This window comes from Lutra lutra, chromosome 9, assembly GCF_902655055.1.
Source record: "Lutra lutra chromosome 9, mLutLut1.2, whole genome shotgun sequence".
NCBI classification, from domain to species: Eukaryota; Metazoa; Chordata; class Mammalia; order Carnivora; family Mustelidae; genus Lutra; species Lutra lutra.
The window spans coordinates 18,960,103-18,988,043 of NC_062286.1; the positions used below are offsets into that span (position 1 = coordinate 18,960,103).

Here is a 27,941-nt window from a genome sequence, read left to right on the forward strand (position 1 = left end):
TTATTTTGTAAAAGAACAGTGGTTTATCCACTTGTCAACTATTACCGAACACCAACCATGTACCGGGCACTATGCTCCCACCACGGAGCCACGGATATTTGTGGTTTTGTTTTTGGAAATCTAAACAATTGTTGAACAAACTTTTAAGCTCTAAGTCTTCCTGATGCCTGTCAATTTCTTCGTCACTGGGAGTTAGGTTGTTTAAGCACAAAAAGAGAAGTTAATAATGTATTCTAATATTGCAGACCATCAGTAAGCAAAAGCGAAATATTTGGTTATCAGTAAGTGACTGTATTTCAGAGCTTCCCAAAGCAAGTCTGCTGATAAACACAAGTGGACAAAGAAACCGTTTATTGGTTTTATTTTTACTTTGGAATCTACAGTGAAAGGTCACAAGCCTAAAAGAGAGCGAAGACCTCCTAAGGGCAGACAGAGGTGCCTCCGAGGTTGAGCCTCGGAAGGAGTTTTGTTCAGGCTGAGCCTTGCGACATGTTCTAGACTAGCCAGAGTTCTGTCACCGGCCCATGTGAGGGACGGGACGTGCTGGGGCAGATGCAGAACATCACGAGAGGTGTTATGCAACTCTAGTCTTTTCAGGTTCGCCCAACAGAGAGCCTTTAATCTGAACATAAAAATAACCGTTACCAACACACGCATGACAACTTACAACCTCTCATCAGCCCTGCAACCAGCGGATCCCACTCGGACCCCTGCTGTGCCAGTATATGGAGCCTCGGAAGTTTGGTGGCTAAGGGACTTAGTGCAGAATTTAGAGCTACGAAATCCCTGCTCCTAGGCCTCTTGGTTCAAGTCTTACCCTTTGAAATGCCAGGCCATTTTAAATGGCGTCTACACAGCCATCCTCCTTGGGGCAAACGGTGGATGACGACGGTGCGCAGAAACGTGACCTGGTCTGATGCTTGCTGGATTGAAATCTAGAGGGAATAAGGGGCACTTTTCTGGAAATGCCAACAGAGCTCTCACCTTCCCTTAACTCATTTCTGTGTCTAAGTGGCGACTGGTACCTACAAACCTCCTCTGTCACACATGCAGCGAGTAGCGGGGTCCCACCGCCCGCGTCCTGTGCACTGTCCTGCATGCTTTGGCACTCACACTAGGCACCCGTTACTACGCTAGCACTGGCCTGGGGTGACGGGGGCTGTTTGGTCTCCCCATTACTAAACAGCCTGTTTTACTCCTAATTCTCCCCAACAGCATGATCACACAGCCCATACTTTCAAACTGTTTGTGACAACGTAATTGGTCACTTTGCCACCCCGTGCTTGGTGTGGACACACCAGCTCTCCAGCACGGACAGAGCTCATGGTTAACAGGTGGCTGTCGGCGACACAGGGACCCTAGCAGCAGGTCCCCCCAATACCTCTTCAGGGTAAACTTGACACAGACTGATTTATTTAAACAGCGAATTCTCTTTACACTCTTCTCGCCTGACTCTTGGAGTTAAGAGATGGTTGTTCTGCTTTTGTGATCTGGAGTTGCGGCTGTTTCCAGGTTACGGAAAGCAGCGTGGGGTGAGGCTAAGAGCACGACTTTGGAGTCAGACTGGGACTTGAGTTCTAACTCCATCACCGACTAACCCAGACAGGTACCCGAAGTATTTAGTCCATTGCTCAGTACAAAGAAAACGCTTAGTAAATGTTAGCTTAGTAAATGTTCTTTTTTTTTTTTTTTAAACATTTTATTGATTTACTTGACAGAGAGAGACACAGTGATGGGGGAACACAATCAGAGGGAGTGGCAGAGGGAGAAGCAGGCTTCCTGCTGAGCAGAGAGCCTGATGCGGGGCTCCATCCCAGGACCCCAGGATCACGACCCGAGCTGAAGGCAGACGCTTAACCGACTGGGCCACTCAAGTGCCCAGAACTTGTTCTTGTTTAAAACGAATGTAAAACATGATTACAAAGACAAAGTACTCAAATAATAGGCAAAGGATCTAAATACTCTTCTCTCCAAAGACACACAAATGCTCAACAAGCACAGGAAAAGACACCCAGCATCATTAGTCATGGAGGATATGTAAAGCAAAACCACAGTGAATTGTCGCTTCACACCCAGAGGGACGGCTACAATAAGTCAGAGAATAACAAGTGTTGGTAAGGATATGGAGAAAGAGAAAACTTGTGCCCTGCTGGTGGGAATATTAAATGGTGCAGCTACTTTGGAAAACGTTTCTCAAAAAGTTAAACACAGAGGCGTGTCTGGGTGGCTCAGTGGGTTGAGCGTCTGCCCTTGGCTCAGGTCATGATCGTGGGGTTCTGGGAGGGAGCCCCATCTCGGGCTCCCCACTCAGCAGGGAGCCTGCTTCTCCCTCTCCCTCTGCTCCTCCCCACTGTTCATGCTCTTTCTTGGTCTTTCTCAAATAAATAAAATCTTTAAAAAAAAAAAGCTAAACACAGAATTGCCATTTGATGTAGCAATTCCACTCCTACCTAGTATACTCCTGTATACCCAAGAAAAATGAAGACATATGCCCACACAAAAACTTGTACACATTTGTAGCAGCGTTGTTCCAAAGAGCCAAAAAGTAGCAACAACGCAAATATCCATCAACTTAAGAATGGATAAGCAAGTATCCACACAGCGGACTACTACTTTGTCATGAAAAGGAACGAAGGGCAGAGGCATCCCACAGCATGGGTGTACCTTGAAGATATGATGCTGAGTAAAATAAGTCAATCACGAAACCCACACATTTTATGGTTCCACATATATGATATGCCCAGAATACGCAAACATATGGGGATGGAAAGTAGGTGAGTAGTGGCTGCCTAGGGCTGGGTGGGGGTTGTATAGGAAGACAGGAGGGTAAAAGTTAAAGGGTACAGGGCTTCTTTTGGGGGTGAGGAGAATGTTCTGGAATCAGCTATCTCTGGTGGCAGTCGCACAACACTGAATATACTAAAAAACATTCAACTGTACACTTTAAATGGATAAACTGTATGGTATATGACTTAATAAAGCTGCTACCCAAAAAGTGATATGTTCAGCTTTATCCTTCCAGACACTATTCTTAAAGATTCCTGTCCTTGTTGGTCACATTCAGTCTTTGCCTCCTGGCTGCTTCTCTGTGTGTACTTTCTACAAAGAGGAAACACTGTGCCGCCTCTGATTTTCCCTCTTTCCTTTTCCCTGGTTCCAGTGCTAGCTGCACTGCGGAGCCTCACTGCTCTAAAGCGGGGCAGTGGCCGCACCCTAGTGTAGATGGTGAGAGCATGGGCTCTGGAGACAAACCATGTGGGTCTGAACCCAGCTCTACCACTTACTGGCTGTGTAACCTCGGACAAGTTATTTAGCTTTTGCTTTCATTTCCGTATCTGTAAAAAGAAAATCATAATGAGGAAAAACATTAGGGAACTTCAGAAAAGTACCTAAATTAGTAAGGGCTCAGTGAAGGGCACTTCCTTCTCCTTTTCATTGGTCTGAGCAATGGTTGTGCAGCCAGCGTGTCCTTGTTCTCCTAGAACCTGTTTCCTGCCTCTGTGGGTGCTTTTGAGGACCACCCGTAACTGCTGACACCCTTGGACGGTCAGCTCATCTATGTTCATGGGCTCAACCGTCAAGCTGCGTTCCTCCCACGGGCTGATGTCCTGCTACTCCGACCGCCTGCCGGACAGGTCTATCTTGGTGGCCCACTGGGGCTTTGTAGAAAAAAACCAAACTCTTCTTCTTCCCCTAACTCTGACTCCTTACTGTAGCTGGTGGCACAACGATTCTACCTGTCACCAGGATACAAACCTGCCCACACATCCCATCCATTACCAACTCCTGCCAATGTTCCGTCAGAAACAGTTCTTAGCTCTGTTTCATCACTTTTTCCCCACCTTGGCTTCATAGCAGAATCATCTGGGCAGCTCTGAAAAACCCCCACACGCAGACCATGCTTTAGACCATTTAAATGAGGACTCAGGCATCAATAGTTTTTTTAAAGCTTCCCAGGAGGTCCCAATGAATCTCTCATTCAGGCTAGAGAATCTGATCTAGCCTTTGGTCCAGCTCTCAAGCCCCACCTTGCACTGATTCTGGCTTTGCACTTCCACTGCAGCCATAATGAACTGCTTATAAAATCACCCCCTCCATTGTCTCTTGTCTGTTGTACTCTTCACCGTCCCACCCATCTGGCTTACTCCTATTTATCTTATAGTTCTCCCAGTTGCCTCCCCCAGGAAATCTTCTCTAATTCACCCATCTACAGTGAATAAGGTAGTCCTCCTCTGTACTCTCTTGGTGCCCAGTGAATGTCGATCACTGTGCTTATTAGTGTGCTGTTCTAGAATTATCTGCCTGTGTGCCTGACCCCCTCACAGAGCAATGTGCTACCCGAGCCCAGGACTAGCTGACACTTGTTTTCATATTCTTAGCAGTTAGTTCCTGTCTGGCCTTATGCAAATACTCAGTTCCAGAGATGAGGAAAGGTTTTCTGGAAAGAGATTGTTTATGCCAGACACTGACAGATAGGTTGGATTTTGATACATATTTTTTCACTCCAGGTGAAACCACCAACTTGATTACGTGTAAGTGTCAACATCTGCTTAAGTCTGGGGCCTCCAAGTATTCACTACAATTTCTTGTACATAGACTCTTGTTTTATACTAAGAATGTTTTATCTTGGGTTTGCAATGAGTATCAATTTGTAAGTTCCCTCCAATTTTTTTAGAAACAAGTTGGAGTAATAACTATAAATAACATAGTAGTCTATTACCCTAGATATTTTCTTTTACTTTCAAATCAAAATTTCTTCTGCTTTTGAGATACGTATGATTATCTTGGATCAAATTATCTCAATCTTGACCATTTAAAAATTTCTTTTGCCTTTTGTAATATGAAACAGCTCACTGGCCTGTACCCACAGACTATGTCAATGAAAAAGAAATTCCACAGAAATTCAATCACGACTACATATAATTAAAAATACGTTTCAAAGGGTGCTTCAAAAGAAATACACAATACAAGTAATGTAGTTTGTGTCCTTTTAATAAACACACTTGCATAGTTATATTACAATTTTGTAAAAATAAAAACAGATGACCTCATGCCAAGCGTGCCCAGCATCTGCACAATCTCAACACCTTTAATACTATAGTTTCAAGACACACAAAATAAAAATTTAAGGCAAAAACAGCACTTTGCAACAATTTAATAACTTATTACAGTAGCATCACAGCAGCATCCAATAATGCCACTTCAGGCAAAGTCTCTCAGTATTTCCATTATAGATTCTATTTACAAGAATTTATAACTAGGTAAAATTTATTCTAAGAAAACTTGGCAAATAAAGCTTTGGACTGGAACTGGCATTTCTTTCTCTATTTTTCCTTCCCCCACTTTCTTTTAAACTGTCACTATTCATTTTGTATTTTAAAACAACAGTTACATTTTTAAATTGTTGTACTACTTTAAAATGACTCTTTTAAGATAAAGTTTTAGAGGAAACTACATAATGGGTGGGACTGACTTAAATTTTTAAATTTGCTAAAAAATCAGCTTCAGTTTTAGAACTTACTTTTTTCATCGCTGGAAAACCTATCAGGTTTAATCACATACTTTAAAAATGACTATCACAAGTGCTGTGAAATGTGTAAACCTGGCGATTCACAGACTATACCCCTGGGGATAAAAATACATTATATGTTTATTAAAAAATTTAAAAATTAAAAAAAAAAAAGAAGAATTTACCAGCAAAAAAAAAAAAAAAATCACATACTACAATCTTGAAATAAACAGCTTTTAAAAAAAAAATTAACAGTATTTGGAGTCTTCCTATGGGGTTCAGATTTATCCCCATTTTAAAATTCTGTGTTCCTGATAAACCCTTTCCTTCTAATGTTTCTTTCTAAGCCAACTGAAAGCCGCCTCTCATCCTGAACGAGGAAGAGAGCAAACAACGTGGCTGAATGGGAGGTACTGCGAAGGACCGACTGCATGCGCTTTTAAGACGGATTTAGGTTACTTTTACATGTCATTCAGTTTCCTTTACTTTTAGCTTTCTCTCAAATATATGGCAAAATACCTACACAAAGAGTGGTATTTCAGGAAATACAGTACACTTATTTTCCAGACCAACATCCAGCTTAAGTATGCCCTTATGGGATTTGATTTAGTCCATGGGTACCTGATGAATGTATTATTTTTCTGACTGATTACAGATGCTAAGCTTTCCTTGAATGTCATTCTTGATAACTTATATTTATCAGGGTTATGGTGAAGTGATTTGAACTATAAAAATACCTGAAATAATTTATCAGTGTATTAGATAAGCCCAAATTCAAAATTAGAAAGAGAAAATGTTATACCAAATTGTGTGGCTAATTAGCAGCGGTCTGATTTCCACTCTCAGGGTTTAAAATGGATTTAAAGTAACTGTTCTTAATCTGAACCCAATCAAACAGTGCAAAAGCAAAAAGTTCAGAAAATAAAAGGCAAGACCAAGTAATCCGTACAATCTGGAAGATCAGCTGAATTCACAAGGACTCAGTCTTTGTACTGTCTCCTTTAGTGACTGCAGGCAATCTGTTATCCCACCTGTAAAGTGTTATTATTGCTTTCCTATTAACGTCATATTTTATAAAAGTACCATGATGATGCCAAATACTAAAAACTGAGGTGGTCTAATAGTTAACTAGAAATCCCTGCCCCAGGGAACACATATGTACATCATCATACATCCCAGGAATGGTAAGCATTTTGAAACACAGACATTTGAACTTTGTAAAGTTCTACCTAAACTGTTGATTCTTTCTTAAGAAAAAAGTTATGATTTAGGCAATGACTGAAATTATTCATTCACAATGTATAGGCACATTAACATAAATATTGCACAAAATACGCCTCTAACTGAAACTCATAAAAACATATTTCACTCTTCTTAAAGAACTCTGAGGAAATAAGACTCTGATTGTATGTACACTTTTCCTGATAATACTCTGACATTCATGAATAGTAGATTGCACTGCAGTTTGTAAACATTTTAAATTGCATAAACTTCTCATTGATTTTCAAATACAGTTTAATACTGCCTACTAAAACCCCTTTTTCTTTCAGCTAGATACTCTCACATCATTTACTTATTTATAATAATGTTTATTATCTTTAAAGTGTTTTCTGTTCAAGGAAAAGGAGTAAAATCCTATGCCAAAGTAGCCGATGTGTCTGAAGACAAAATATGAGCCAGAGAATTCTGGGTGGTAAAACCAATCTTCTAGCCTCCGAGCAGCTTCATGGACACAGAAAAATGCTGCTCTCACACATCTTTTCTTCACTTGAATTCATTCCGGACTGAGCAGAGCCTGTATGCCTGCCTCAGTGGCATTTAAACTGTTCAAGGGTTCCTTATGATTTTTACTAAATACATTAAGAAGAACGTCAACGTGTGTCCTTTTATGACCCGGGACAGGTAGTCACCTAATTAAAATAGGTATCATGAATTTTGACTTTAGAATGTATTCTAGATCTAAACACTAAGGCAGGGAAGGTTTCCTATCTCACAGTCAATGATAGGAGCCGTTCATTCCTCCAAAAGAGTCCATTTTTAGGTCCCCAACAGAGAAGTAACAGCTGACTACAGCACACGGTGCAGGACCTTCCTCAGCTCAGAGCTCACAGACCCTAAGGAACTCCCACAGTACAGTGCCCGTTTGTGCGTGGCTGAGACGGAGGAAACATAGCCCACTCTGCACTTCCTGCTGGGATAGGCTGCTTTCCTCTTTTCTGAGAAAAAGCTTCCCAGAAGTGTTATTGCTCCCACCCAGAAACACACAGAAAATACAAAAAAGGTTATTTCCAGTTCTTGGCCTTTAAATGATTTCAATATTGGTTCTCATGGTGGCATATTAGAAAGTAACAGTAAACAGAGCATATCTGGGAGCAAATCACATATTGAACCACTTAAGAGCTCACTGTGATTAGGATAAGATCAAACATAAGAGCAAAACATAAGCAAGTTTTAACTGAACTGTAATGAATATACATGTTGCAGTAACATTAGAAAAGCACGGCAGCCCGTTCCAAACCAGTGAGAATAGTTTGTGCAAATAGTGGGTCTTTGTGTGTTTGAACTCCCACCATGTAAGGGCAAACTCAATATGCATGCTAATGACCTACAATTACCAAATTAAAAAAGAAGAAAAATGCTAAAGGATGCCAGAGTGAACAGCAGGGAAAGCCACACAAAGACCCACTATCCTTTAACTTGTTACAAATAAATTTTAACTGTAAATTAGAAACACAAAGAAATAATCACAAGTGGCTCTAACATTCAAACGGAGTTAATGAATTGTGTAGGAGATATTTGATCAGGGCTGCCTGCCCTGCCTCCACGCTAGAGTCAAACTTGGATAGTGGGTCTCTGGGGTGCTTTCACACTGGAAGACAACATTGGGTCCTATAAAAAGAAAAATGAGGAATAAAATGAACATAAAGCAAATTAAGTGGGTGAGAAAAAAATTTGACTAGTAACATGCAACATCAACTAAACAAATCAGAACTATTAAAATCCTCAATCTTTAAAAAACATCCTAATCACATAATAAAATGAAAATAGTCATTGTTAAGGGCCCAAGAAACACAAATGGTAATCTAAAATTTAACCACTTTTCACAGACTCATATACTCCTGGCTGTTCTTCCTTTAGAATAGTTTTTATCTCTTCTTTGTATACCTTATTATGTAAGACTTAATTGGAAAAGAGTGTTCCTCCACTGGAAAACAAGAGAAACAACAAAACGCACTTGGAAACCTGTCCCTTCACATCCTGGAAAAGCCAAACATATCGCTGCACTGGGTGTCTCCAAGGTTCACTAGCCAAGAAGCTTCCAGACCCCATAGGTCTGACAAGTATCTTCCCCTCCCGGGGCCAGGGAAGGTACCTCACGCATGTCTAGTTAATGAGATAAGCGGGCAAGCTCTGGAAGCTGCCAAACCATCAGCAGAGCTTACAAACGGTCATGTAGATAGCCCACATTTTGGGGGGATGTTTGAACCATAAAAAACTCAACTCCTCCCACATCCAAATAGGGAAATTCAGTTGCTTTATCTAAAGGAAAGACTTCTCCCAGGATCAGAACTATTTTTGGAGCTACAAGCTCTACAGTGAAAATAATGCTCTAATACTTCAATTTTATAGTATTTATAATTTTATAGAATTTATAGTATAAATTCATAATACTTGCACTGAATCATAAGCACATCTCAGATTGACTGGGTTACCATTTATGTGTTCTCAGAAACTAAAATGAAAGGCTAATAAATATTTTAGATAATTTCACAATGATAAAAATACAAATCATGATGAATCATGATGTATTCTATAAAAAACAAAAACAAAAACAAAACAACCAAAATCAAAAGGGTGGGGGAAAAGTGACATTTTATAAAGGTAAAAAGCATTTCTAAGTGCTGTTTATTCTCTAATTATTATAAATGCATGTTTATTGTCAAATATAAGAAAGGCTAGGCAATTACTAAGAGATAATTTTATAAAATACCGTATTTAATGCTGTGATCTGGATCCTTGTTCTAAAAACAGTGAAGCAGATCTTGACTCATGTATCTCTTATGGCATTAGGCATCTTAAAAAAAATCACCTAATAGAGTTTTGCAAACAAACAGTTTAATCATGTTTTTAATTCTCTGCTAACCTGGATGATGTGTAAATGTATGGATATTAAATGAGAAAGTTGCAAAATTGATAGCACCTGTACTCTCAAAGGGTAATTTGAGTAAGTGAATATGGTAATTACTGGCTGCTCTTTATTAACCAGAAAAAGATCATTAGAGGTAAAAAAGGATGGTGGTAAAGGGAAGTTGAAGTATAGACTGCTCTTTAACTCAAGAACCTGTAAAAGAGTTGGCATCTTTTCAGATACAGTCTAATAGTAAGGTCTAAAGCTAAGAGAAAAAGTATTTAAGCAGTATAACTTTTGATTTTGTGAAAAAATTTCTTTTGCAATTTACTGCTTTCATCACTAATATAGACTTGCTAAGAAGAGTGCTGAGTTTAAGACATGCTTGGGGACAGAATGTGCTGCATATTAAAGCTTTTGTACTAGCTGAGAGCAAACAGTTTGGTATTACTCACACTGTTGACTTGGATCGGAGTCTGTTGTCATCTTAACATAGTTTGAAGGAAAGAGACCAGTCACCCCGTTGATTTCGCCCTGCCACCAGTCAGGATCATCTTTGTTCAAAACATTGATAAGCTGTCCCTTGGAGAAATTCAGCTCATCCTCATTATTTGCAACATAGTCATACATGGCAATCACCTGACACACTACCAGAAAAAGAACAAAATAATAGGTTAATTATTCCTACAAAGATCCCATGTTAAAACTAGGCTAAAATTTCCCTTGAGCTGCTCTCTCTCACCCTCCTTCCTCCATTCCTTATTTTACAAAACAACAATCTCCCAGATACAGTTAATCTACATGAACTACTGCACTTTAAGTATGAGAGCAGAGGAATTCCACCTTGAAAAATTTGAAGCAATTAAGTGGTTGGTTCAATTATCACCGAACAGTTGACTGTTTCCACACAGAACTTTCTAGAAAGGAAGTTCTCATTAGGTAGAATTATAAAAAGAAATAATTTTTACTATTTTTCAAAGTTTATGTTAATCTAAGAAGTTGGTGAGTTTCAACAAAACTTCTAGAAGCTGCGACACAAGTTAACCCACTGCCGTACCAGGATGAAAGGCAGGTGTAGTTCTTTCACTGCTTGGACCCAAAAGTTTAACGTGGCTGGCAGGAAACCATCCTTTCTGTCGCTTTTTTCCTCTGGCCTGTAAGATCAGCAAAAGGAATATGAAAGATGAGATTAAAAACAATTACTGAGATATAAACTAAAAAAGGCTGTGTAGTAAAGAATTTAGCCCTGTCCCAAAAGAGGTATGAACTCTACCTTTGGCTCCTGGGAGGTAATCTCTAAACCTGTGGTATGTCCTGACTGCTCAGTGTCTTATTTTCTCTGGGGGCCTTGACATTGCCAGACAGTTTAACAATGTGACTTATGGTGGATGCTTTGGGTCACATATTATGAACTCAACCCCCAGAGCGACTGGAGACTCATTCAAGCCATATGGGCAGAACCATGTCTATGTGATGGAGCCCCAGTAAAATCTCTGGACACCAGACCCTGAATGAGCTTCTTTGCTTGGCAATACTCGGCGGTATGTGTTGTTGCCAGGAGTTAATGCTGTCCATGACTCTACCGCGAGAGGACAATGAAAGCTCTGTTTTTGGAACTGTCCTTAAATCAGTCCCATATATCTCTTCTCTTGGCTAATTTTAATCTAAATTATTTTGCTGTAATAAACCGCAACTATGAGAAGAATAATTTCAGTCCCTTATGAGTCATTCTAGTTAATTACTGAACTTGAGAGTGATCTTGGGGACCTCTAAACTTAACAACTGGTGTCAGAAGTTAGGGTGGTCTTGGGGACTGCTGAACTCTGCAGTGACCTTCCAGGTTAGTATCAAACAACCAGAAGATTCAATATGCATCTCCAAGTGGTGCTGAAATGCCATTGCAGAAGGCTATCAGGAGGCCTTTGGGGCTCAGAGTACTCTGCATATTTCACAGTAATAATATTTATAACTAAAAACACTTTCTAGAGTTCTCTTAGTAGTTCAAGTTAACCTTAAAATGGTACAGTGCACAATGAACATCTCTTGGAGCTTTGTTAAAAATTAATACAGAGATCACAAATACAATTTGTGGAGAGCCATGTTTCCCATTTAGTTGGGTTGATCTTCAGAGCAAAATAGGAAGGTGGGATTTCAGGGGGTTATTCAAGATACTGAATTTTGAACCTCCACTGCTCTCTAGGAACTGTGTAAGGCTAATGTGCAAGAATGAAGCTGTGTTTATCCTCCATATTATAATCACATATCAATCTTACATAAAAATACAGCTATTATACCCCTCATCATCTTTTAATCTTAAAATGCTTTTTAGTTTTTCTAGTAAGGAACTTTTAGGAGAAAAGAACTCTCTTTCTGAATCAAGACATATGCAATAACGGTCTCTAACGTTTTAGGAAAAAACTAGGTTCATTTATGCCTACATTTCCTTTCCTTTCACTGCTGTTTCAAAAGCATAAGACTATGGTGGGCAAAATCCAACAAGTTTCTCAGTACATAGTCTGGATCATGTTTCTTTTCCTGGAGAGAGGCTATACCCTGGGCTTATCCCAAGCAAAGGTGATGCTATGCTTTCCTTTAAGAAGGTGACCTGTGGTTTATTAAAGCAGGTATTATTGGAAAACAATTATGTCTATATAGAAAATTTTTCTTCATATTGTTACTTATAATATCAGCTCAAATGCGCTAAAAATGAACAGGGAAAATACTAGAGGGAAAATAATACATTAAAATGTTAATACTGATTACCTTAGGTGGTATGATTATAGGTGATCTAAAAATTTTTAATTTTATTTTTTAATATGAACATGCATTACTTTTATAATGAAAATGATAAATGTTACTTCAAGGTTATTACCTGTAATTCCCCTTGCCACCACCCGCTTGAATTTTTCTTTAGGATTAATATTAACTGCCCTGGTGCAAGACTTAGTTGTTCAGAACCAGAAGCCACATATGCTGAAGTTACTTGAGCAATCTCTGAAAAGAAGACAGATAAGAAACTATGAATTCAAGACAATTAAAACACTATAGTAATTTTCCAACTTCATTATTATACATACCAGGTTTCTTGGTTTGATGTTCCAGATTGCTAGCACTCCCAAAACTCTGTCAGAAAAAGACTACTGTTTTACCATTTCTAATAATCCAGAATGTACGAATGCAAAGGTTACTAGGAATTAGAGATTTCTAATTCCCAGGACTGTTTCTTTAAATGAAGATCAAAATAACAATTAGTCTTTTTTTTTTTTTTTTAAATTTATTTGACAGACAGAGATCACAAGTAGGCAGAGAGGCAGGCAGGCAGAGTGAGAGGAAGGGAAGCAGGCTCCCTGCCAAGCAGAGAGCCCGATGCGGGGCTTGATCCCAGAACCCTGGGATCGTGACCTGAGCTGAAAGCAGACTTTAACCCACTGAGCCATCCAGGTGCCCCAACAATTAGTCTTATATTAACCAAGTAAGTAAAGAATCCAGAACATTAATTATGGGAAGATCTGGTCTACTAATAGACATTATACACAAGTGGTTGATGTTGGCATCCAATGATTCAACAAGAATAGCTTATTAAATGCATCTTTCCTGAATACCAAATGTGACCAGATACCTCTCATTTATCAGGTTAGCATCAATGCCCACCACCTACAACATACCTTAAGGCATATGTGAGTTTTACTGCTGCTACCTAGGAGTCAATGTTTTTAATTCTTTTCCATATTCCCCCCGAACCTGACGTAAGAACAAAAAACCCATGCCCTGGGTAGCAACTATAACCTCAGTCTGACTTTACAGGACAGTTGCACCAACAACCTTTCTTCATTTCAGGAATCTGAACAAGTGAAGGGAAGGAACGGAACACCTTTCTTCTGTGAGTGAACACAGCTATAGTGGAAGTACTGAGGCTGAAGAGATGCTAGGCAAGGGCTAACGATTTCCGAGCACTTACAGGAACAGTATTTAGAAACCACCATTTGTGTGTAACAGATGTGGGTTACAGCGATGAATTTTACATACAGTCACTTATTTAATTCTCACAATAACCCTATTAAGTATTATGATTATCCCCATGTTACAGAGAAGGAAACTGAGGTACAGAAAGGTGAAATAACTCGTCCAAGGCCTCTAAGTGTTAGAGCCAGAAGTCAACCTAGATGGTTCTCACCGGGCAGTTTGCGGATCCCTGGGGACGGTCCTTGAGCCCCTTTCAAGGGACTTTTCATTAAATAAAGACCTTTTCATTCACAGTATTAAGACATTAATTGCTTCTTTGCTGTGTTGACATTTACCCCAAGGAGTAAAGCTGCTGATGCCTTAGCATGAATCATGACAGCGGTGTGAAATTATACTAGAGGTCACAGTTTTCTTCACAACCACATAATCACAGGACAAACAAAACCAGTTTCACTTAAAAAATGTCCTCAGTCAAGCACTAAAAATGTTATGAAATCTTAGTGAAACATGATCTTTTTAAAAATTCTGTGTGACTAGATAGAAACAAGCCTACAGCGTTTCCGCAGCATACTGAATAGAAGATGGCTATCTGAAGGAGAAGCACTTGTGTGATTAAACTGTGAGCTGAGCTGGGGTTTCACGGGACGTTTTTACTTGAAATAACAACTAAAGACAAACTCTTCAGACTCGGGATTTAGCAGACGTTTTCTCCAAGATAAAGTATGTCTGTCATATTAAGGAATACAGCTGACAGGACTTGTGGCCAATGATCCACTAGAGATTTCAAGAGAAATTGAAATTTTGGAAAACCTGCATCTATCACCATGAGTTGGCAGTTTCAAAGTATATGAAGATTTTCCCATGAGATCTATGGTGATATTAACAAATAAAATTTTTTGATATTGTATAATGAAATGTGGCAATACAAGGAATATTTGCATAACTCAGGGATTCCATCTTTCCCAAATGACCAATGCATGGATTTAAAAATCCATTCAATGTCAAAACAGCGTGGTGAATTTTAATGTAACAGTAAGAAATGTTCACTAATGTGGCTTTAGATTCATGTGTAACTAACCTGTAACAATTTAACACTTATTAAGTTTTGGTATAGTAATATCAAAGCATAACCACAGGCACCTGAAAATGTTAATAAATACTCCTGTCTTCTCCCGTATCTGTGTGAGGTTGAATTTTCTTCACATATGTCAACCAAAAGAATGTATCACCACAGACTGAATACCGAAACAGTGAAGAATCTAGCTGTCTTCAAGGTAAGCCAGACATTAAAGAGCTTTGCAAAAATACAAAACGATGCTACTCTTTCTAACAAACTTTCTTCTTTGAAAATATATTGTTTTTCATAAGAAGCAAGTTATTTATATTACCATGTAATGGGTTTACTTTTGTTACTTTATTTTTTAAAAGATTTTGTTTATTTGTCAGAGGGAGGTGAGCACAAGCAGGAGGAGGTGGTAGGCAGAGGGAGAGGCAGGCTTCCCGCTGAGCAAGGACTCTGTCCACCCCCAACATGGGACTTGGGATCATGACAGAAGGAAGATGCCTTAACAGACTGAGCCATCCAGAAATCCCTACTTTGTTACTTTAAAATAAGTATTTTAAAATTCCACGGTTTTAATTTCTAATATGGAAAATATAACTATGTGTAACCCATATATATATATTTTAACCTATATATGTATTTTAAAAATACATTAAATAAAAGATTTTATTTATTAGAGAGAGAAGAGAGAGCAAGTGGGGAGTGGCAGAGGGAGATGTAGAAGCAGGCTCCCCAACGAGCAGGGAGCCCACGTGGGGCTCCATCCCAGAACCCTGGGATCATGACCTCAGCCGAAGGCAGATGCTTAAGCAAATGAGCCACCCAAGCATCCCCCACCCATACAGTTTTAAAAACTCTTTAGCGTGCCCAATAATTTTTAAAGATTTATTTATTTATTTATTTATTTTAGAGAGAGAGAGAGTATGAGTGGAAGGGGAAAGAATTTCAAGCAGGCTCGCCACTGAGCGCAGAAGCTGACAGACACAGGGCTGGATCTCAAGACCCTGCTGAGATCATGACTTGAGGTGAAATCAAGAGTCGCGTTGCTCAACTGGACTGAGCTACCCAGGTGCTCCTAAAATCCCCAGTAATTTTTAAGAATGTAAAAGTTCCTCAAATCAAAGAGTTTGAGAACCGCTGTATTGTACGGCACTAGTGGTAGAATGAAAAGAGCTGCACCAGAGCTGCAAAGATTTACAAACTCCTTGAAGGTGATCCCTGGGATCTGGGACTCCTTCCTAGCTTCAGTAACCATGACGCCCAGCTCTACTTTTGGCTCCTACTCTTAGAAATTTCATGAAATCCTGTCCCTCTTATCTAACAGGATCCCCACAATAAATTCTATTTAACTGGTGCCACCTTCAGTGGTGTCCTTAAAACCAAAGCTTGTCTATACATGGGTCTCTATTTTCAGTATGAATCTCAATACACAAGAATGGAATAATTTTGTTTCTGTATCAAAATAACTCTACCTCTTGATCTTTGGCTTGACATAATTTGACGGAAAATTCCAGTTCTATCTCCAATGCTTCCTGTCCACCACTCTCCATCTTTCTGGGTCACCAATATTCTTCACCTTCAATGAAAGTCAATCTCCAGGTTCTACACTTGAATATGAATAAAGTGCAATATACTCTGTAGGAAACAAAACAAAAAGAAACGAATTTTGGTTGTCAGATTATAGAAAGAAAAAGATTATGTTAATCTCCAAACCTTGTGTAAATTAACTAAAAAAGACCTTGTAAGTAGGAAACCAAATGTAAAAAGATATAAAGTAGAAAAAGAATAAGGCAATTATTTAATAATTTCTAGAAAAGATTATTTAACATAAGCTTTATCATAGGGTTTCTTCTTTTCCCTACTGTAGCATCATCATCACTACCGTCTTATCACAGAGAATCCAAAGACACAAATAGGTAGAAGTATCTCTACAAAGTTAAGATATGAAAATAGTTTTTCAATTTCCTTACACAAATTATATTTTAATAGGCTAAGTTCTTTTCTAATTCTTTTATATATCATTATGGAAATGCCCAATATTCAGCTGACATCAGTACCAGTAGCCAAGTTCTACCACAGTGACCCGGCTCCTAGCACAGTGCTTGGCACAGAGTAGATGCTCAATACATACTGGCTTCTTTGGGAAAATATATTGGCTTTGGTTTCCATCCCTGTCATTACTGCTACTTAGAATAAACAGTCAATGACCTGGTTGTAGAAGTCTTTCTTAGTTTCCAGTTAATTTTATTTGTCAACATGGAATTTCATCTGTACATCATAAACTAGAAATGACTAGGAACACCATCTACAACCTACTTACTGTTCATGTTCCCAGTATTACTGGGTGATTTAACAAAACCAAAAATGGTTGCAAGGTTTAGGTATGCTGCAATTAGCAAGGTCTTCCCCAAACATTCCTTCCTCCCTTCCTAGACTCACTTCACAGCACTCATTCCACAGTGAGCCTATGTATGGGTCCAGTCTGGCTGGTGATCTGAGCTCTCTAATCTTTCACAGCCATGCCCTGGCTCTTAACTTTCCCTCCGTCCACAAGAGCTTTCTCTTGCCTTGTCACTATGCGAAATTCTACTCCTTGCTTAAGATGATCCAACACTGTCTTGTCTGTGGATTCATAGGTCCTACTCAAAATTCAGTTCTATGTACTCATTACAGAATTTCTTACAGTGGTTTGCCTATACTCCCCAGTCTACTGTGAGGACTTGGGAAACTGTGTTTTATTCATCCTTGTATTTTTCAGGCTTTAGCACAGAAACTTTAACATAGTAGATACTGAATAAATGGTTTAATTTATCATTAAGCTAATCTTCTTGAGCAGTAATGTAAACATAAAATGTACTTCTACTATTCAACTCATTTTACAGGGGACGTACATCATTCATTTATAAAGCTATGTAAGTGTTAAATAAATGTCAGAAACTTAGGGTGGATAATCTGTCATTTTTTAGTACATTGAAATAAAAAAATAAGTTATTAGTCAGCCCAAAGGGCTATAGAAAAAAATTTCTTTGTAATAATTATGATAAAGTGTACCTTGATTTCAAATCCTACTTAATGATTTATATGATACACTGTAATTAAAATGCACTTTGTAAGTAAATGTATTAAAATTGCCTAACCTGGATATCTAAATTAACAGGAAAACAAAAACCTTCATGCTATCTCACTGTAACATTTTTCATTTATGATCCTATGAGTCTATGCTGAATTTTTATAGTACCGATTTTCTAAAAGTGCCGTATATTTTCTATATTCTCAATATTCATATGAAATAGCTAAGGGGCAGGTTCTTCTGAGCCTACTTTAACAGCGAAGACATGGAAACAAGGCAAATAACAACTGTGGGAAGTCAGATAATGAGTCAATAGCTAATCTGACTCCCATTTAATTTACAACTTGCCAAAAACTCACCATCTCCAACGGTAGAGGCCGCAGAGGTAGGTTTCTTGTTTATAGCTGCATACAAAGCTTCTGGTCTGCCAAATAAATTACACAAACAGATTTTAAAAATAATGAACAAAGACATCAACAAACAAAAACCAAGAAAGGTGATCAGCAGGTATTTGCAGTACTTTCTTTTAGGGCTTTCTAAAATTAATTTAAATATTGTCTCAGTACACAGGCTAGAAATATTCTCATAACACAAAATCGTTAGGGGACTAAGAAGGGCCTAGTTATAAACCTCTAAATTTTTTAATGAAGTAATTTCAACACGATTTGTAAATAGTTTTTTAAAGTGTGAGATACTTTGCCTTTCTAGAGGAATTTAAAAGACACAGTGCTTTGGTAAATGGACAGTAATTTAGTAAAGCACACAGGGGGCTTGGCTTGGTATAGGGAGAAACAAGAAGAACATATTAATTTTAATATTTGTTTGAGCATAGAACTTTATTTTTATATTTCAGAAACAGTAAAGCTTTAATTTCCAATTTAACCCAAGAAACTGTCTTTAAAATGTGGAAGACTGTCATACTTAAGAACTAGACATCTGTAGGACGTACCAGTGCTCCCCAGGACCCTTGAGGAAATTATACAGTAAGGCAGTTCTCAGGGAACAGACTGGAAACTTACTACAGCTCATGGTCACAGCTTAAGAGACTGCCTTGTTTAAGGCATGATCTCTCCATTACTGTAGGCTTTTAAGTTGCATGCCTTATCTGCTAGAAAAGGTCAGTAATTGAATGAAAAGTTAGGGGGGAAAAGCATTTAAACTTACTGTCTTTGCACTTATGTTTTCTACTCCATAAAATGTTATGGTGTTTAAATAGATAATTCCTATCAAGGGCCCAGCTCAGTGCCAATATGTACCCGTCAGCTCTGAAGTGTTATCACTTACACAATTTTAAGTCTAAAATTCCATGTCAATCTGAAGAGTAAATTTCTGCATTTGAACTAAAAATTCCTACAAAGAGTCTCCACACTGAGAAGGTTTTTAAAGATTAATTTACTTTTTTCATCTCATCAATTAGAAAACTGCAAAGTAGGTAATTCTATACAGCCTGACAAAAAAAAAACAGCGGAATCCAAACTTAAGCCTCTTAATTTCCAAAGACCTGTCTCTTTGTTCAATCAGATCACTTTTCTATTTAGATCAATTTCCATGAAAAACACAAGAGACAGCTGCCCATTGCTACATTAGAGTACTTATTTCTTAAACATCTTAAAGATGTCTGATGATCTGACTCCTCTGCACTGGGAAATAAAGGCCAGAGACCTTGTCTAATTTTCACTTGCTGTTCTCTGAAAATGGATTCAACTGACTGTTTGTTCACTGACTCCTCTGGTTATTCACTGAGCTAACATGACTGAGAAGCTAGTGTGCACCAAGATGACACGAGGCAGGGAAAAACTGAAAAACAAACAAAAAAAGACATGGACCCTGTCCTCCTGGAGCGTATGCTCTATTAAGGGATATGGGTAAGATAATGCGTAACTATAGCCCAGTCTCTTCCGAGCAGTTAGAGAGGTGTGATCTTCAAGGAATTCTGGGGGCCCAGAAACTGCAAGCCCTCCACTTGGGCAAAGTAAACCTTTATTTAAAAACTGACAATGCAAAATAAACAAGGAAGAAATGCTCTAAAGGAAATGAAAAAGAACTTCTCTAACTGACCTGATAGCCAAAGAAAACAACAGATCTCAAATTTTAAGCACTTTGAGAACTTTAGGAATCTGAAATAACTAGAATAAAAGATATTCTAAAACTGGTATAAATATCTGAAGTGCACTTTTTTCACTCCAGGAATTGCCCTCCTGATGGTCAAATTCAAGCGTAAATGTTTTACATTCTACGGTGGACTCACTAGGGAAAACACCAACATCCACATCGCATGGAAACACAAAATGCTTACTCTTCCCGCTTGACTTCACTCCCAGGGATGATTTTGACATAAGATTTTGGAAACCATCCTCTTCCTCCATGTACTTCCCCAAACCACCAATTTTCTTGCTGCTCCAAGACAGTAATAATATCATGTTTTGAGAAGTTCAAGTGGTTATCTTTCTTTGCAGTCCAAGAACAAAGGGCCTGTGCCTTTAGGTTTTCTACAACCTGTCCCTGTGAATACAAAACCACAAAATTAAAAAAAAAAAAAAGTAACCGTGATTTCTTTTTCCTAATATATAACTTATTAACTGTTTAAAAAGAGACAAGTTGGGTGTGGTGGTGACTTAAGATAACCTTTATCTATCAACCGATTTAAAATGATAGATGACGGAACCTTTGAATAGCCTTCTGTTTGTTAAAGACTGAACACCTACCATTCAAGGAAACATCTTGGCACGAAGGAATACTAGATTGGAGGAGAAACACTGGACACTCAAGAAATGTTTTCATAAATCCATCAAGCTGACATCATAGAACAAGTGCAAAGAGCTACTACAGCCCTTCCTATCCTCTAGTTCCTGACACCCCCTCCCTGCGGTCACCACAGGTCAAAGGTCACGCTACTAACCAATACAGATGGGCTGTGCTCTCCTCCCTCCACTTCTTAGCTTTCGCTCCCCAACTTCCTCCTGGTATTCTTACTCATTCTCCTTTCCTTGCTCCTCTTGGAGGAAGGAGTGTTTTGTTGATAAGGCTCATCTCTTTACCTGTGCTCTAAATCTTCTACTATACCCTCCATTTTCCAAAAATATTTTGTAACATCATGAAGTGCCTCCCTAAAATAGCTAATCTCGCCACCTCTCTACTTAATTTCTACTTCTAAATTCCTTAAAGACAGGAACTCAATCCATTTCAATTTAGGTTCTGCACCCACCACACTACTGAACCTCTTCTTGACAAGGTCACTGATAACATCAAAGTGCAAAAAGTTTCTTCCAAACCCATATCTTCCCTGATGTCTGAACAGTGCTGACATCGCTTACACCCCTGTCCTTCAGAAAACTCACTCTCTGGTGCTTGATGGATTCCATCTTTGGTCCAGGCCCTTTCCTTGCCTGTTTCCACATGACTTCCCTAAATTATCTTATTTATGTCTATGCCTTCTCAAATCTTAAAAAAAAAAAAAAAAAAGAGATTTTATTTACTTATTTGTCAGGGAGAGAGAGAGAAAGAGAGCACAAGCAGGGGGAGTTGCAGGCAGAGGGGAGAAGCGGGCTCCCCACCGAGCAAGGAGCCGGAGGTGGGACTCGATCCCACTGGGATCATGACCTGAAGCCCAAAGGCAGAGTGGCTTCCTCAAATATATATCGTAATTATAACTTTATCTCCTGAGCTCCAGTCTTGTAAGTCAGACTCTGCTTATGCGCCCTTCCCACCACGTTGTCTCTAAACCAGATACTTAAGTTGCAGGTGTAGGATGCATTTTTGGAACCCACGGAACCCACTCCTCTTGCAATGCCCACCAAAGACAATGCCATCACCTTCCTTCCCGTTACTCAAGCTAAAGATCCTGAAAATGTATAGAAGGGAAATCCATTTCCTCTTCTCCATGTTTTCTCTCCTGTGGCATGGGTTCACGTCATCCTCTCGCTCCCCAGCTACTGCAGCACCCTTCCTTCCTTAATCTCCTTCCTTCGCTTCCTTCCACTCATCTAGCCCCTATACTACTGGTGGGGTTAGGTTTCTAAATACATACCTCTTAGAAACTTTCAGGGGCTGCCCACTGCCAAGCTGCTGGGCACTGTACCAAACATTTCACAAACATACCTCTATCTCTAACTGCACTTCCTGACCCTTTCTCCACAAATCCTGTACTCTGGCCACACTATAAATAATTCTCATCCTGCAAACTCTTTGTGTTAACATGCCTCACTGATCTTCCCCAACTTATTTTTTCACAGGAATAACGTTCTTTCTCTGTTTGCTACAATCTTGCTTATCTTCACCTTCCCACTCAAACACCTGGCTCTTTGTGAACCGTGCTCCAATTTCCACAGACCGAATGAGATCTGTCTCAGCTGTATATACCTCAAGACTTTGCAGAATATCTTTATGACAATACTTCTCATAATTTACAATTATTTATTTCTTTTTTAAAAAAGATTTTAAAGATTTATTTATTCAGTTGAGAGAGACCACAAGCAAGCAGCAGGGTGGGGGCAAAGGGAGAGGGAAGAAGCAGACTCCCCACTGAGTAAGGAGCCCAAAGGTGGGCTTGTTCCCAGGACTTGGAAATCATGGCCTGAATCAAAGGCAGACACTTGACCGACTGAGCCACCCAGGCGCCCCTACAATTATTTATTTCTGTGTCTGTCTCATTAGATTATGACTTCTTAACAGCAGGGATTTTTTCCCATTAAATTTCTAGCACATAATGAGATGCCTGGAACCAATGGTCACATAATAAGCATTTTTTTGAGTGAAGGCATATCTCTAGACTCTATTGTGATGAAGTCTGTGCTTTCTTTTCAATAATGTTCATGTAAAAATGCTTGATCTGTAATTTAGATGTAACAGTTAGATGTAATGGTCACATCTAGATCAGAGGATAAATAATACATAACATAGTTCCCACACAAATAACTTTTTTAAGAACAAAAAACCAAACCTCCCAAGCCCAAAAACTTCTTACAGCAACTATGAATAAAGAATAATATAATCAGACTTATAACAATGACATTTTGAGCTTAGAAACCTTAACTAGTAATAACTGGATGCTATGAAAATGAATCACTGGGAAACGTCTAAGTAATAATTTCTTTACATCACAGGTGGATAGTAAGAATAGAAACCAAATGCTACAAACTCTGATTAAGAGTAAATGATGCCTTTGTAAAAAATCTTCATTCTATTTTATGTGAATAGAATGAAGAATGTGAATAGAATGTCAAAGAATAAAGAACACAGGGGCGCCTGGGTGGCTCTGTCAGTTGAGCGTCCGACTCTTGGTTTTGGCTCAGGTCATGATCTCAGGGTTGTGTGACTGAATGCTGCGTTGGGCTCTGCGCTCAGCATGGAGTCCGAGTTTCCCTCCCTCTGCTTCTTCCTCCACTTGTGTCTGCTCTCTCTCTCTTCCTCTCTCTCTTTCTAATAAATAAATAAATCTTTCAAAAAGGAAAAAAAAAGGATAAAGCACACAAAATTAAAAATACACACCTGTCCATGAATCGGTGATACAGATCCAGGGGACACAGTACGAGTAAAAGCTGACTTTTTCTGCCATGATGTATTAACAGTTAGGTTTGTAAAAGATACATTTTGATAATCAGTCACTGATGCTGGTTGATTTGAAGAAAGTGATCTGTAAATACAACACTTCGATATAAGTACAGTTAATCATTTAAAATCTAGTGAAGTACTACAAATTTATCAGCTTGTATATAATTTACTTTGTGTTTAAACACAATTTGTGGGAAAAAAATTCATGAACAAAGTACTGTCCTACATTTTTATTTATTAAATTCCAGTATGAAATTTGGAACAAAAGGTGCTCTTGGAGAGCCCAACACAGATTAGATTATGATTATGTAGCATGCTGACACGATAATATGTCAATAGTATGTGAATTCACATAATGTATAAGTATTTATACATTACCAAAAAAATGCATAACTCCACTGTTCGCAAAACTTACTCAGAGGAAGTTGAGGTAGCAGATACAGATACTGTAGGGGGAAGTAAGGCCTTCTTAGGAGACACAGATTTTTCACCTGATGGCATTTTTTCTACGTAGTTGCATGGAAACCAGCCAAAATTTCCTTGAAAACTACCATAAAGCCAACCAGGTTCTCCTATGGTTTTTTCATCAACCTATGGAAACAAAAACAAGGGTTAACAATGGTTAGGAGGCCATGGATTTACAAAGGAAGGAAATGCAGACTACCGTAGAGTAGCCGCAATTTCAGAATTAAGCCCTTTGAACTAAAGAGTTGATGCCATTTTCTACAAATTAATAGGTCACTCACTATCTCTAGTGACTGACAAAGTGCCTTTTTAAAATTTAATTTTTAATTCCATCCAAGTTAAATATGAAAATAGTTTACAAAAACAAACAGCATTCCACATGGTTTATGATAGAAGACCCTGTCATTCATTATGCCCTGATTTCCACTCCTCATAGTAACTTGCCATTTTCATCTGTTTCTTCTGTATTACCTTCTTTACTTCTAAATAACATATTTATACTATTATTTCTTGAATGTTTCAATTTTCTATTGGCTTTTGATAATGGAAAATCAACATTTAAGTGTCTTTTACTACATCTTCTTATTCTATCAATACTGCTATCTCAAAATTTTTGGTTAAATTATATTTAATGTTTAATTATGACTGTAATAAATTTTCACATCTGAATTATGCACTATTCTGATAATTACACCTACTTTCTTGCAAACTTGTTATTATCCTGAAGTTAATCATTAATTTTTGTTTTGCTTAGTCTTTTCTGTTCCTCTGACAGTCTTCTTGAACTCTCTAAGAGTTCTGAATACTCATTTTTCAACTGGTAACACACATAGGTGGTTTATAGTTTCATTTTTTTCTCCCTTTAATTGCTGAGTAATGTTACATTGTATAGATGTACCACAATTTTTATTTAAATGCTTACACCTAGTGATGGACATTTGAGTGGTTTCCAGCTTTTGGCTATTACAAATAAAACCATGAACGTTTGTGCTCGTATATTGATCTTGTATCCTGCAACCTTGCTTGCTAAACACACTCATTAGTTCTAGCATAGCTAGCACAGCTGTGTAGTAACTATAAAATGGTGTACTGAAACAGAACAAAAGAAACCCCTGCTGAAGTATCATCCTGTAGATCTAGTTTAAGACTACTTTAAAATAGCCAATCCAGAGCACTAAAACTGAAGACAAGAACATAACAGACCCCAAGGAAGTAGCATGCTCAGCAATTTACCTGATTTAAATGTTGGTCTCAAAGCACGGATCACTGACAGTTATGAATACTGGCGTTCGAATACCAACTTCCTCCTTTTTCTACAAACTGTTAAAAGTCTACTTTCTTTAATATTTTTTCCTAATATTTCTACCGTTCCAAGAAGAAAAGGCCCATTCGGGGTGCCTTGGTGGCTCAGTGGGTTAAAGCCTCTGCCTTCGGCTCGGGTCTCGATCCCAGAGTGCTGGGATCGAGCCCCACGTCGGGCTCTCTGCTCAGCAGGGAGCCTGCTTCCTCCTCTCTCTCTCTGCCTGCTCTCTGCCTACTTGTGATCTCTATCTGTCAATAAATAAAATCTTTGAAAAAAAAAAAGAAGAAAAAGAAAAGGCCCATTCATTTAATCTTTAGAATTAGACCAAGTTTGCTTTGTCAGGGGTCAATTTTAACCAATTTCATATCTGTTATTTATAGCTCCGATTAATTTTTACTTGGCAATTTATACAGAGAATTAAACTAGAAATTTTTATATAGTTCTCACAAGTTAATGGAAATTATTACTTCAAAAACAGCATTATTCCGTATGAACACTAGAAAAATAGGTTGTCATGGAAAATGTTGCCAGGGCTCAGTAGAATTTGTAATCTTTTTCACTTTCAAACAAACCTCTTCTGCTACCCTCATCCATTAAGTTGATTAGACCTTGCCTCCTATCTTACCAAGGATAGGGAAACCCTCAGATCTGAGCTTACCTTCTAACTCAGCAAAATGCATTTTTAATAATCCCATCCACCCTTTCTTTCAGTCCTCTAATCCCTAAGAAGTTATCTATCCACTATTCTCTCCTCCTGTGCTCTAGATTCCAAGCCTTCCAGCCTTACCAAGAATCTTCCTCATCTACATCTATTAGTCAGAATAGAGAGGTCTGCCAGGGAGACATGGGGTGCCTTCCTGAGTGTTCTGTGTTCTATATGTTGATCTGAGTGGTAGTTTCACAGATACACACATGTGCACAAATCATTTGAGCTGTATATTTATAGTTGTGCACTTTACTAAATCCAGTATCATTAATCCTTTCCCTCTTTGCAGATCTTCTCTATCATTATTTGAACTTGCTCAAGCTTCAGCCAAGTTAAAAAAAAACAAACACCAAAAAACCATAAAACAAAACAACTTCCCTCAACCTATACACCTCACTATCATTTTCTCTCCCTTCCAACTTTCAAAAGCCAAGCTTCTTCAAAGAATTTTGTATATTCACTGTCTCCTCTTCCTCCCTTCCAGTTTGTTCAGGTCACTACAATCTGGCTTCTTCCCCACCACTCCACTCAACTAATACTGTTTTCCTCCAGGTTAACAATAGTTGTAATACTGTTAATCTAATGGTTATTTTTTTTAGTCCCATCTTATTTGACATGCAGACCCAGACCACTCTTGTCAAAATTCCCTCCTGCTAAACTACCCTCCTGGCTTTTTCCTACCTCTCGTTGTTTCTTTTAAGGCTCCCCTTCCTCTAATAATACCTCCAGTGTTCATGTCTCTTGGGGATTACATCATCAATCATCCTCTACACTCATGTCAATTACCATTACAACATAATGATAACACTCAAACTGCCCTCCTCTATCTCTGCCTGAGATCTCTCTATATCTCTGGATAGCCAGAGGTGTATCCACCTGCTGCCTAGAAATCTGAAACTCACCCCAAATTAAACTCATTGTAACTCTTACTCCAATTCCCTCCTTCTGATCTTCCTCTCTTAGTGAATGACACTGTCATCAACTAAGGTGTTCAAATCAGGCATCTGTAACACATGACTCATTCTTTACATCAGTGATTCAGCACAGAACACAGTCGAGAAACTCTAGCTAACTCAATGTTCCTGTTGTCACTGCCACCAGGCTGGCTTGATGACCACGGGCGAGGTTCCCGTTGTCACTGCCACCAGGCTGGCTTGATGACCACAGGCGAGGTCTGCTGTAAAGCTGGTAGCTTTCCACCACCTTCCTTCCTCGACTGCATTAGAATATCTGTCTTTCTCATCAGACTATCAGCTGTTTAAGGGTAGAGACCATGCCTTGTTCACTATATTCCTAGCCTAGCACAGCCCTCAAAAAATATTTGTTGACAGAGTAAATAAAAGATATAAGCATAACTATAAGTGGGCTCCTGACCACATAGGCTTCATTTCTGGACCATAATCATCATCATCAACAGGTGGAGGATGAGGAAGGCCACCAGACTGGGGCACTGTCAGTGGTGGCAACGGTAACAGAAAGAATGGGGACCATCTCGAGTGTTTGAACAGATGTTTCTAGTAAACCCTATGCCAAGTATCACTAAATATTTGCTATGAAACAGATAAAATACACCAAACCGGCGCCCATGCAGGGAAAAGCGGAGCAGGCGCTGGCTTGGTAGTCCAGGTAACAGTGCCTTAATTTATTAAGAAGAAAACTGAAGCACAGACTAAAACCCAAGTTAGTATGCTTCTAAAACCTGTATTCTTTCCATTATGTCACAACAGCTGTATCTAATGCTATTCCCTGCATCCTCCCTTATTCATCCATTTTCTGTGGTTTGTGACTATATACAAAGGGCTTTTGTTTCTAGGAACAAGGGACTGCATCTAATTAGAGCTACAGAACCTGCCTCCTTCAATTCTTTTAATGTTGCCAGAAAATAATCAGCTTCCCCAAATTTCACTGGTAATTTATTAACAAAATCAGCATCACCTTTTACGATGTGAAGCAATGGCACAGTGTAAAGAACACAGGATTTGAAAATCAAAGACATGTACTTGCAACCCACTCCGTCACTGGCCTGCTGACTGTTACCTATGGTGTAAGTCTAAGCTGCCTTACCTAGAATATGGCAGTGATAATGTGCAACTGTGCAGGAAGTTGTTAGAGCCAAATCAGATAAAGTTAAAGATATGCTTCCTAAATGATAAATCACTACGTGAAATTATAGTCATTATTAT

General features: G+C 38.7%; 1 protein-coding gene across 1 annotated transcript in view; it reads right to left on the reverse strand.

Moving 5' to 3' along the window:
* Positions 1-27,941, reverse strand: part of ITSN2 (intersectin 2) — a 139,573-nt gene that overhangs the window by 32,502 nt on the left and 79,130 nt on the right. The window contains 12 exon segments of the mRNA XM_047747080.1: positions 10,094-10,285; positions 10,696-10,792; positions 12,511-12,632; positions 12,716-12,759; positions 16,137-16,173; positions 16,176-16,232; positions 16,235-16,255; positions 16,258-16,299; positions 18,094-18,158; positions 20,031-20,236; positions 23,222-23,366; positions 23,700-23,875. Coding sequence (XP_047603036.1) covers positions 10,094-10,285; positions 10,696-10,792; positions 12,511-12,632; positions 12,716-12,759; positions 16,137-16,173; positions 16,176-16,232; positions 16,235-16,255; positions 16,258-16,299; positions 18,094-18,158; positions 20,031-20,236; positions 23,222-23,366; positions 23,700-23,875 — 1,204 coding nt within the window.